Source organism: Panulirus ornatus, chromosome 38, assembly GCF_036320965.1.
Source record: "Panulirus ornatus isolate Po-2019 chromosome 38, ASM3632096v1, whole genome shotgun sequence".
NCBI classification, from domain to species: Eukaryota; Metazoa; Arthropoda; class Malacostraca; order Decapoda; family Palinuridae; genus Panulirus; species Panulirus ornatus.
The window spans coordinates 4,788,420-4,800,949 of NC_092261.1; the positions used below are offsets into that span (position 1 = coordinate 4,788,420).

At 36.7% G+C, this 12,530-nt stretch overlaps 1 protein-coding gene across 2 annotated transcripts in view; it reads left to right on the forward strand.

Moving 5' to 3' along the window:
* LOC139760838 (uncharacterized) overlaps positions 1 to 12,530 on the forward strand; it is a 129,867-nt gene that overhangs the window by 96,245 nt on the left and 21,092 nt on the right. For both annotated transcript variants that reach the window (XM_071684502.1, XM_071684503.1), the window contains exons 4-14: positions 721 to 794; positions 1,136 to 1,239; positions 1,801 to 2,030; positions 2,354 to 2,476; positions 3,472 to 3,566; positions 3,802 to 4,002; positions 4,429 to 4,587; positions 6,708 to 6,890; positions 7,970 to 8,075; positions 9,860 to 9,985; positions 11,434 to 11,528. In XM_071684502.1, coding sequence (XP_071540603.1) covers positions 721 to 794; positions 1,136 to 1,239; positions 1,801 to 2,030; positions 2,354 to 2,476; positions 3,472 to 3,566; positions 3,802 to 4,002; positions 4,429 to 4,587; positions 6,708 to 6,890; positions 7,970 to 8,075; positions 9,860 to 9,985; positions 11,434 to 11,528 — 1,496 coding nt within the window. The remainder of the gene's footprint in view (positions 1 to 720; positions 795 to 1,135; positions 1,240 to 1,800; positions 2,031 to 2,353; positions 2,477 to 3,471; positions 3,567 to 3,801; positions 4,003 to 4,428; positions 4,588 to 6,707; positions 6,891 to 7,969; positions 8,076 to 9,859; positions 9,986 to 11,433; positions 11,529 to 12,530) is intronic.

Sequence of the window (12,530 nt, forward strand, 5' to 3'; positions counted from 1 at the left end):
TGAAAACCACATTAAAATACTCAAAAACAATGTAGAAAAGCACAGTATGAGGGGAAAAATTGACCCAGTTGTAAAAAAGATGGATTGTTGGAATCTTCCCACAAGATGGCATTAAAGAGAAAGAATATACCTATCCAATGTTACCTCATATAACTTGACAGCTCTAAAGAAACATAGAAATGACGTGAACAAAAAAATTTAGAAATTACTTTAGGCTAAAGAGTGACAACACCAACCAGAAAACATCTTGTTTTGATGAAAGTAGGGCAGAGAATGAGTTAGTTATTTCACATGGCTAGGTTGTGCCTCAGAAATTATGATGTAACAGCAGGGGAAGAGTGGCAAAGAGTGGGTTGCACAAAGTGATCCCGCATTTAGGGGCAGATGTTTTATAAACCACAGTATATTATTAGGATCATTCCTAAGTATTAGTTGAAATGGAGTGGGACCCTCTCATATTTCTTGCTTATTGGCTGTCATGTAAGGAGGAAATATTATGTGCACTGTGATTAATGATATACTCTGTATTGTATATTTCATTTTTAAATTCTGAATTCCACATTTCCTTTTGATTTTGAAGACAAGGCAGGTGTTATGGCATCACATATCTGATGGGTTGGATTCATGATTTCCAAGGCACAATTATCAAAATGACCTAGACTTACATATATTTGATTTAATTTTTCTTGAAAATACTTGAATACTCATTGTTCTTCACAGTGGTAGCCAATGCATGGTTGGAAACGTTGCTGGATGTGATTGATCTTCTTCCAAAGGAAGTCATTAAAGATGAGGTATGTGGTAATGTGTTGCTACTCTACAATAATATCCCCAGTTATATGAACTTAAGATGTTAGTTATTTTATGTTTTTGTAAAAGAAAAATGAATTCAGATAGAGATGATAATATCAAAGAAATTTTTTTAAGGAAAATATGTGCCCAAATTTTTTTGAAATCCATTATTATTATACAAAATCGCTGTTTCCCACATCAGCGATGTAGCTTGCAGAATGTTATATCACTAACTGTCAGGCATTTTTTTAGCTAAAAAAATTTTAGTATCATATACAATTGACTTTATTACTGATACCAATGATAAGTAGAATTAATTGTTTTTGTGGCTCTGTGCTTACAGATTTTAACACTGGCTGTTAGCAAGGGACAGTCACAGCAGGTATCAGCTCGTCTGGCTGCATGTAAACTCATTGGCAAGATAGCCACCAAGTTTGAGCCATTTCTGTGAGTTTTCTGACTTCTTTCAAATTTCTCATTTCAAACTTAGAGTTTATTAAAAAAAAAAAAAAGAAAAGAATCAGTTTTGAGCTACTGAAAAGCATGTTTTTGAGCCAGAACCATCACCTTCCCATCAATCATGTAGTTTTCCTTCAAGCCATATAGTTTGAAGAAGCTAATGTAAGGCTGATCTAGTGTGTAGTGGTCACTGCACATCTTGCACATGTTGTAATACTGATGTTTTTGGGTGACACCCAGGAGGTACAAGTGTCTGTCTTAGGTTGATCAGACTTTCCTTTCTGTCACCTTTCCAGTTCTCATTGAATATTTTGATGTTGACTTCAGATGAATTTCTTGGGAGAAAGTTGAGTAATTTATCCATTTTCTTCTTTGGACACTTCATTTGTTTATGTTGCCTTTACAGTAAATTTCTGTGTATATTTATAGATTTGATATCTGTTTCTTCCCATATGGAAGGTTTATCAGTCAGATAGATCACTGTTGTATTTCATTGCTTAAATAACAGCCTTTTGTGATTAGTTACTCTATTTACATAATTTTTGACAGGCTGAAGACTGAGGTTGTTGGTGTTGTACAAAGTCTTTGTCAAGATGTGTGTGGTGAAGTCCGAGGAAGCATGTGTAGCCAGCTGGCTGCTGTGGCAAGGGGTCTTGGGTTGGATGCAACAAAGACCCACATTCTTCCAGAGTTGGTCGATCTCTGCTCTGATGAAGAGACTAATGTTCGATTAGCAGGAATAAACACGGTAGTGCTCATGATCCCCCTGCTAGATGATGGTCAGTATAACTACTGTAAGTTTTCTTGTAAACGAGTTGAGATTTGCTGTATTTTGATTGAGGTGCTCGGGATCATGCTTAATTGAATTATAGCTTAACTTTGACGAAAACTTTCCGAGATACTTCTCTTTTCCTAAATCATACTGTAAATGTTTTGTCAAATATTTGTTGGTATTAGGTAATTGATTCTGTTTTTGTATATTTTACTCTTGTTTCGATAATATCCTTTACACCTACTTTCCTTGCAGCTATTGAAGTTGGAAGACCAGTAATCTTGGGTAGTATACTATAATTGCTTAAGTTGTGCTTTTTTCATGAACTAGAAACTCGAGTGGGAACACTGGTGCCACTTGTGCGGAAAGTATGTGAACGAGCTCTCAGAGTGGCAGATGCATCCCTACCTGTTACTGCACACCTCTTGGGACGCATATGTCATGGACTCCATGGTGAGTTGTAACTATAGATACATAAATGCATGATTGTTTAATCATGACTTGCAATTGTGTTCAGCGATTCTTTTTATTATTTAGTAACTTCCACACAATCAGACACCCAATCCTGTGCCTTCAAGGAGGATAAGCACTTCTTGTTTGGCTCCTTTTCCTGCTCCAACTTTAAGAAGTTCAAATACAAGGAGGGAAGGGCTACCAGCCTGCCCCTGCTGACATCAGTTGCCTTCCATAGCACAGAGGGAATACTTGGGAGTATTCTTTCCCTGTTGTCCGAGGGATAGGGGAGAAATGTCTTTAAGTTTGTCGTTGTAAGTAGAATTAGCATAAGCTCAGGCATATTGTTTGTAGAAAGACCACTTTTTTATGCAAACAATTAAAGTTATAAGGATTTGTTTTTAGAATGATGCATCAGTATCTTCTGCTCTTCTTAATAGGTTTACCATAGTTCCTGAAGGAAATCATAATTGTAGTTATTGGTTACAGTTCATTAGATTTACAAGATTATAGCGAAAGTACAGTTCCAACATGACTGACAGTTGTTGATGGTTATTAAACTTTGAATATAGAATTGATAGGACTATGAGTTTTCAAAGAGCATAGTAAGATTGCATGGTGAGACCTAAGATATTGAGTTACTGGAGAAGCAGATCAACTTTAGCTTGATGTTCAAAGCAACCTCTTCATTCTTGTCTTCCTTTAAACTTTATCCAGTGGTTGAAAGTGGATTTTCTTCATCCCTCAATAGCAAGTTATATATAAAGGAAAATAGCAGAAAGGGAATAAATCAGTTCCTTATAGGTCTTTGATTGGTGAGAAAGTGAAATGAAAGCCTTACTCCAATTAGGACAATACTTTGGCATAGTTCCAACAGTAAACAGTAGTTTACTCATAATGTGCCCCTGAAGGCATGCATGACCCATTGTTCACCATTTAACCCTCCTGTTGTTACATCAGGAAAATAGTTAAAAGTGTATGTTTCTGTTTTTCAGATGAACTTACTGAGGATCAAAAAAGCTGGTTCTTGAATTTTTACTGCACACTAGCAAAGCTTGGACTTCCTGATGCCAAGAAGACAGAGCTCCCAGTAAGAACTCATTTGTTTTTTCAGCAATGAAAGACACCAGATGTGTTGTAAATTTATTAGAATATGATTTGTGAGGAAGCAATAGTCGTTCACTTAAGCACTACTACTCTTGGGATGAACTCTTTTTGACAGTAAAAGACTTTCTGTTAGTTTAGACTAATGATATTGCAGGCTGTTTAGGTGGATTGTTGTATTACATAAGTGAGCTGTATGAACCATTTCCCAAAATTAACAGATGCCAGACTTGGTAGCAGAAGTCCATAGTGGGGAGTATGAAGCTGAATGTCGCCAGCAGTGTGCCTATAATCTGCCATGTATGGTAGCTTTTGCTGGAGGGTCAACTACTTATAGAACAAGTTTACATGATACTGTCTCATCTCTTATTACTGATCCCAGCCAACAAGTACGAACAACAGTAGCAGCAGCCTTCCATCAGGTACTTGTGCTTTCATTTTTGTGTGATATTTTAACCCAACAGTTAATAAAGTATGTTGTTCCATTAGTTATCATTTGAGAACCTTTCTATTTTGATGGCATTTTTGTTCAGTTGCTCAAGACAAAGGAATTTTCAAAAGCTGAAGGAAAATATTTCTTTATACTTTCAGCTGTATCATGAGCTGCTTCAAGGTTTGCACATGGCTTTTAAGGCCTTCATATCAAAGATATCCCCTTCACTGATAGGACTTGAAAGATAATACATGTCTTGTCAGACTGTTGTAATTTTTTATTTTGTAAGAGACAGGATAAAGGCTTTTATTTAGCTTTGTATGAATATTGATTGATGAGTAAATAAAAATCCATGTTATGAACTGTGAGAAATGAAGTCTTTTTTTATGTCTTTTTGTCTCCCAAATTATGTTAGCTGTGTACGTTGGTGGGTGGTGAAGTGGGCCTTCTGAAAGAGGGATTCCTGCAGTTGTTACAATCGGAAAACCTTGATATTCTTGCTGCATTAACTCCCAACCTCCCGCATATTATCACCACCATGCACAGGCATAATGCTATTACACCACAGTCTCCAGTAAGTCAGCATTTTTGATTGACTATCTTTAGCAACCCCATTAATGCATTTCAGTACCTTTTTTCTTGATAGATATAGGTATTTAGTCAGAAGGCAGACATGGTCACACCTGTGTTGATATACATGCACAGATTCTCTATTACTCACTCATTCACTGAGATATACGCTTTCATGTTTATTAATCATTTGCATACTCACACAGAACTCAGAAACACATTCTCATAATTTTATATACTTTGAAGATCATGTAACTAAGAATGAATTGTGGTAAATCTGATCCTTTTGTAATTGCAGCAGGCCTTATATCTATGCTACATTATGCACAGGAGGTTCTGAGATACTCTAAAGAAATGCCTTCATAAGTTTGTAATTACAATTAACTAGAACAGTGTTTTCTAAATAAATTGATATATGATTCTAACTGCTGAAACTTCATTTATTTGTGCAAAGTACCCTTTAACTTATGCTGCTTCACTTCCAGGCATGTGAAATATGTTAGAAGTACTGTCAGGCATATGTATTTCGGTGTATGGTATTCTTGGTAGTGTGAAATATTTTAGAACTACTGTCGGGCATATGTATTTCGGTGTGTGGTATACTTGGTAGTGTGAAATATGTTAGAAGTACTGTTAGGCATATGTATTTTGGTGTGTGGTATTCTTAGTAGTGTTTTTGTCACAAACAAATGTGATTACTAAGGGATTTCATCACTAATATCTGTTTCTCTCTGAGGGAAGACATGATCCCGGGCATATCTTCTGCTTTGCAACCTATGAGACTAGGATGCAAGCCTAAGTTCAGGCAGGCAGGTGTTATTCTTTACTTTTTCATGTTACTACATCCACCTTTATGACCGTTTTTTCTCGTATGAGGTGCCACCTTCAAAATATGGGAGCAAACATGCAGACTATAAGCTTATTTCCTTGTAGAAATTAATGGAAGATGGAGGACAATATTCATGTGATCATTTGATCATGATGTTTGTCCTTTTCTTTAGTCTTCCAAAGCATTTACTCAATATTAGCCACGTTTTTTGTGTTAACTGTTTTGGAAAGCATACACTTTGAGACTCCTTTGTTCATTGCCGCTGTCTGTCCATTATGAATCATCTGTCTATCAGTCATCCATTATGGGAAATCACATTTTAACTCTGTCCATCTATCGGTTGTGGGTTATCAGAAGTCACAGTTTAACCTTCATCATGTTCACAGTTTGAAACCTCTGAATAAGATACTTCTGAAGTTTTAGATTTTGTTTATCAGGTAGGTGCATACAACACATAACTCTTCTTTATCTTGCATGAGTTAAGCCACATATCAAAGGTTTAACTTTAACTTAATGTTCTATATAATAGAAGAAAACTCACCCTTCTGCAATGAAACTTGAATTGTTGTTTCCTAGCAACAAAAGAATTGAATGGCATGATATCCATAATGCTTGTTTATTTTCATGCCACTTTTAAAAAGATTTCATCTAGAACTTTCCTTGCCTCATAACCTACAGAAAATTTCACCTTAGGCCTTATAATGTAATTCATATGTTTCATATGTTTTGGTTTCATCCCTGGGGATAGGGGAGAAAGAATAATTCCCACGTATTCCCTGCATGTCGTAGAAGGCGACTAAAAGGGGAGGGAGCGGGTGGCTGGAAATCCTCCCCTCTTGTTTTTTTTTAATTTTCTAAAAGAAGGAACAGAGAAGGGGGCCAGGTGAGGGTATTCCCTCTAAGGCCCAGTCCTCTCTTCTTAATGCTACCTCGCTAACGTGGGAAATGGTGAATAGTATGAAAAAAAAAATAATTTTGGTCATTTCCAAGCAGTTTCCACCCATTATTTACGTATTTACTCTCATTAACTATACTGCATTGCAGACAACACAAGTGATCCTTAGGTCATGTTTAATTTTTTAAACTGTTATTTGAGTCAAAGAAGATTTCATCAGTTGAAAAAACTGCCTATTAGTCTGTTTTTCTTCAGGAATTTGATTATGAATTGACATAAGCTGGGCACTGGTATGGTTTGATGACGATGCAGTTATGTCTAAACAGTACAAAAAGCATTACTAGCCCAACATATATTTAAGAATAGATAACTGAATGTATTATTTCATGATTTTCCCTAGAGAGGAGAGCTGATGGAACTGGTGGGAGCCATTAAGCAGGGAGAGGAGACTGTTAGTATAACAAGCATGTGGCGAGTCCATGCTGAAGCTCTGACACAAGCAGCAGCCCTTGTGCCATGTCTCCCTCCTGACCTCATCTTTACTCAGCTTGTTCCACTTATGTTCATTAGGATGCATACTGCTGTAAGTATCCAGTGTTATCGTTACAAGTGATATTTTGTCAAAAGTGCCACAATTTTCACATGAATTTTACTCTAGGGGGAGTGGTTCAGTCATTATATACCACCAGTAATTATGTAGAAAGCCAGTTTGTGTTGCATTGCACATGTGATTAAAGAATGCATAAACTAAAAGGAATTTTGAAAGGAATACATTTTATTCTGAACTGTATTGTTATACCTAATTGCCTCTTTGGTCTAGCAAGGGTAGCATTTAGATATAAACAATAACCTCATTCACACATATCCACTCCAGCTACCATGCCTAAAGTACTGAAACTAGAGCCTATCATCACAATGAAGTCTGACAGACTACATGGCTTACCTAAACTGCTTCTTATACCCTAATTCAGCCTATTGAGAGATGTCTTACCTTTCATATACTGTCTTGCTACAGGTCATTCTATCCCATGCATATCTTTCACTCTCTTGAATATTCATACCTTGATACTCTAAAGCCTCCCTCACTCCACCTTCCAGTTTTCTTGGTCTTCCCTTCACCCTTAATCCCTCTATGTTCAACACATGGATCCACTTAATCAATCTTTGTTTATGCATTCTTTTCACATGTTTGAACCATTATAGCCCACCTTGGGCTTTCATGAGCCATTTTGTGCTCTGCTACATTTATCTCTTTCAGTAGCACACCTTGGTGGTTTCTCATGAGCCGTGTTGTGCTCACTGCTACATTTATCTCTTACAATGTCATCCCTTACCTGATCATCCTGCTTGATCCTGCCTATCTTTATACATTCATTTTTCAGTATGTCCACCATCTTCCTTTTCATTGCATTTAAAGCCCAAAACTTATACCCATACTACGCTGCCAGGACTGCTGTGTCTTCAGACTTACCACTCTTTGCCCAAAGAGTGACCACATGTAATTGGGAAATGATTTTATGATTATAAAGAGTCATTCTATTTTTGAAGATAGTGATACAGTATATGAGCTTGCTGCAAGTTTTATCAGGTATTGAAAACATTATATTCAATTGTGCTGTAGTAATGACAGAATGATAATGAAAATTTCCTTTTAACCCTCAGAGGCCAATACCTTGTCGACTTGCTGCAGCCAAAACACTGCTAGTTTACCTTCGACACATGACCAGCTCCGACCACAGAGACCACATCAGCAAAAGCCTTGTATCAGGTGAGTGTTAGATTTCCCCTAATAAAGTTGATATTTTTTCATACATTATCTTCTTTAATATCCTCCCCTACTGTGTTTACCTTAACATCTTTTTAAGAAAGGCAATGGGGAAATTTGCTGAACCATAGACTTATACGACTGATAAATACTGTTTGTAAGATCATAAGTTAGGAAACAGATGAAGATTTTTGAAGGAGAAACTGCACAAGTAAGAAATGGAAAAAGATCATGCTCAGTAAATTTTCTTTAATTCTGTGATAAAAAGGGCATTAAGTTTTAGAAAAGAGGTGAAATGTGTTTTATTGCATTGTCTTATTTTACTGTAACACCTCCTTTCCCACCTTCTCCCTTTGAGCCAGTGCCTCATATATTTTTGTGCAAAGTCCTCTGAGTACTCTCCCAACCACAAGTGGGAAAGGCACATGTCAAGATTTCATAGCTCTTCTTGTCGTAAGGGAGTGTGCCTTTAGATTAGCTTCAATCCTTGCCTAACAAACTTTTCCTTCTTATTGGATGCATACCTTGGTGGAGCCCAACCCTTAGAAAAGAGACCATTTGAACCTTATTTACCACTCATCACCCTATCACTCTCACTTCTGCTGTCTTCAGAGTCCTTGAAAGTGTAAATCCTCCCATCCAGTTTTTTCTTTTCCAAGGGAAGGAACAGAGAAGGGGGCTAAATGAGGACTTCCTTCTGAGGCTCAGTCCTCTGTTCTTGGTGCTACCTCACTGTTGCGGGAAATGGCTAATATATATATATTTTATTTATATTTATTTATTTTGCTTTGTCGCTGTCTCCCGCTTTAGCGAGGTAGCACAAGGAAACAGACGAAAGAATGGCCCAACCCACCCACATACACATGTATATACATACACGTCCACACACGCAACATACATACCTATACATCTCAACGTATACATGTATATACATACACAGACATATACATACATACACGTGTACATAATTCATACTATCTGCCTTTATTCATTCCCATCGCCATATATATATATATATATATATATATATATATATATATATATATATATATATATATATATATATATAAAAAAGGCCATCATCCATTCCTGTTGCCACCGTGCCTCATGGGAAGCAGCATCGCTACCCTGCACTTCAGTGAGTAGCGCCAGAAAAAACAGACAAAAAAGGCCACAAAAGTTCACACTCAGTCTCTAACTGTCATTTGTAATGCATGGAAACCACAGCTTCCAATCCACAGCCAGGCCCCGCAGACCTTTCCATGGTTTACCCCAGACATTTTACATGCCCTTTTTTTTTCATACGTATTTGCCATTTCCTTTTTTTGGCGAGGTAGCATTAAGAACAGAGGACTGAGCCTAAGAGGGAAAATCCTCACTTGGCCCTCGTCTTTGTTTCTTCTTTTGGAAAAGTAAAAGCTGGAGGGGAAAAATGAATATAGGACATAGTAAAGGGTTGTGAAAGGAATTTTTTGGCAATTCGAAATATGCAGAAATTGTAGTGTCAGGAGTAGGTTATATATGATTTTCCATGCTATACAAAATGGAAAACTTATTTGATAGAAACAAGTAGATATATACAAAATGAAATGTCAGTTAATATGAGTATGCAGTTTCCAGAGTACTGTATAGGGATTAGATTATGCAACTGAGAAAGACCAGATTACTGAAATTATTTTGGTGATTTAGTTCTGTATCCATTTTTTAGTGTTTTTACAAGATTTTTATATCCTCTGTATAAAAGAAAAAATGTGAATATTGCTTAAATTCTATTTCTAAAATTGCAGAATTTTGTGAAGGAAATAGTTGTCACAAGCGCATGCTGTTTCTCAACATAGCTACAATGGTTATTGAGATGTTCTCGAAGTCATTTTTCAAAACATATTTCTTTAGGCCACTCCTCTCGCTTCATGGTGAGTAAGCTTCTTCACATTTGAAATCAGTTACTGTAACTTAATAGATGCGTTTTGCATGCAGACACAAACAGTGCAGGTCATTTTGTGTATAGGGAAGAACAGACTTTTACTTTTTTTTTCAGAGAACATTGGAAAGAATATTGATGAGAGGGAGATGTGCTGAAGGGTGTGGATAAAACTTTTAAAGGCTATGAAGAAAGATATTGGTTATTGAAAACTGTGAATGTGAATGCTGAAAGGAAAAAGCTAAAAGCTGGCCTGTTGGGAGTCAGGCTGCTGGAAAAGGAGAGCTACTTAAGAATTGCTGAACATTGAAGATTTAGAAAATTTAGGGAGGTATCAGAGATAAGACAAATTATCCAGTCAAGTGCAAGATAGGATATAAAGTGGAAGGATGGGATAGGGGAGAAATCCTGGAAATTATCATTGTAGGTAAGATAGATAAGGCCATGAAAGATTTTGTCAGATTAAAGTGGCTGTGATGGAATATCTTTGTGCATACTTAGAGAATGTCAAAAAGTATGTGACCATTTGAGGTGTGTGCATCCTTGTTAGAAGAGGATCAGTACTAAATATGTGGAAGAGAACAAATCTGCCTGTTTACAGGAAGTCGTAAGATATGCTACATTATTAACTAGTGACTGCCACAACTTTTGTAAGAAAAGAGTCAGAAAGCAAATGAACTAGTATCTGCAAAGGAAAAATAGCAAATGAGAAGCTACATTGATATCTGGGAAGTAGGTTGCGTATTATGAATCTTTTGCACTCCAGTGATAGAATGAACTCTCTCTCCAAACTGAACAAGTAGAATAACATAAGTAATACATAAAATATATCACATACATTACTTTTGACCCTAGGTGCATGGGTTTCAAACTGAACAATATCTCTCCAGTCATCTCAGAAAAATAAGTAAATAGAATCGATAACGGTTTATTGGATGTATGCAGCCATTTGGCTGAAAATTCATAGTTGAGGTGTTGTAGATATTATAACTGAGAGGTTAGTGTGATATTACTATTATTCCATCATGGCAGCTGACATGAATGGTGTCACTGGTGGTTCCACATATTCCCATGTAAGGGAAGCAGGGCTACCAGAGTGAAACCAGATGCGAGTGCTTTGCTTGAAAAATTTTGCCGCTTTGTCGTGCTGTTCAGTACCAAAGGGGTTTAAATGATTTTTGGTCTCATTGTATTGTACAAGGAAGGCAGAAGACTGCACTGCTGGATTGTGCTCAGTTTTCAGGATCTAATCTGTTTGTATTAAGAATGGAGAATACTACTTGCACATCTGTGTTCCAAGTATTTGTTTGAATGCTCTCTCATTTATTTTTCATATACAGTATTTCTAATTCTGTGAGAGATACTCATGTTTTATACTTCTGTTAGAATACTATAGAATACATATTAGAATGTTTAAACTTTGAGGATTATTTGTTTCAGGTGATGGGGTTGCTAACATTCGATTGAAGTTGGTAATGTTGCTGCCTCAGATGAAGGCAGTACTCTCTCTTCCTGAGGACAAAGCTTGGCTGCAGGTTAGATGTATATTACAGTATATTTTCTGAGTCTGAAAAGCTTGCTGAAAGTATAGTAGTTCTCTTTCCTTGCATAAATACATTTAGGCTTACTTCAAATGGTAAACCTGGCTTGTGAAAGTATAGTGATGACAGATTCAGCTCAAATATTTGGCTGTTGATTATTAGTGTTTATAGTGGAAACAAACTTATCCCTCTATCCAAACACCACCACTAGATGGCAGCATCACCAACTCAGACCAGTGCATCCTAATACAGATCTGATTTGACTTGTTCAATTAGGAGTTTGCATCATCATGGAACCCTCTCATGTACTAGTGATTAAGAGTGAGAAGAATATCAGGTACTTATTTAGTTTAAGGGCACCATTGAATTAACTTATAGAAGTGGAAGAAAAGAGTATCAGTAGATTACTAACACCTAGTGATTTAGAAGGATACTGATAAGGTATAAGGACGACGATAAATAGGATGATAATGGAGAGGGCTATGAAGATCTTGAAGGGTATAGTGTTAAACTGTTAAAGGTGTAACATGTCTAAAATTCAGTAATACTTATGGAGACCTCAAAAAAACTTTTCTTAGTAGCTGACATTTATTTTACTTTTGATGTTATTTGAGAAGTACAGGTATCCCCTGCTTAAGGGAGTAGATACATTCCTTGACAGTTGTTTGAAAGCAGAATGCCACTGAGTGAGTCATTTTCCCATAGACTCTCATTCTGTAATTGGAGATGCATTTCTTGAGAGAAGTTTCAGCCCTGAGACATAATAAAAACAATTGTAAGAATGAAGAATTTTTTTATCACATGTGAGAGAGATTTAACAATATTTTCATAAAATATCAATGGTGTTGTGGTTAGCGATGTTAACTATTAATCCATTGGCTGAGGTTTGACCCTTGGTGCAGGCAGACAGCACAATGCTCACTCAGCTGTTTATCTTTCCCTTTGGCTAGGTTAATGGGTGTAGAGGGCTGGGGTAGAGCACCACAGCTGTGTGAA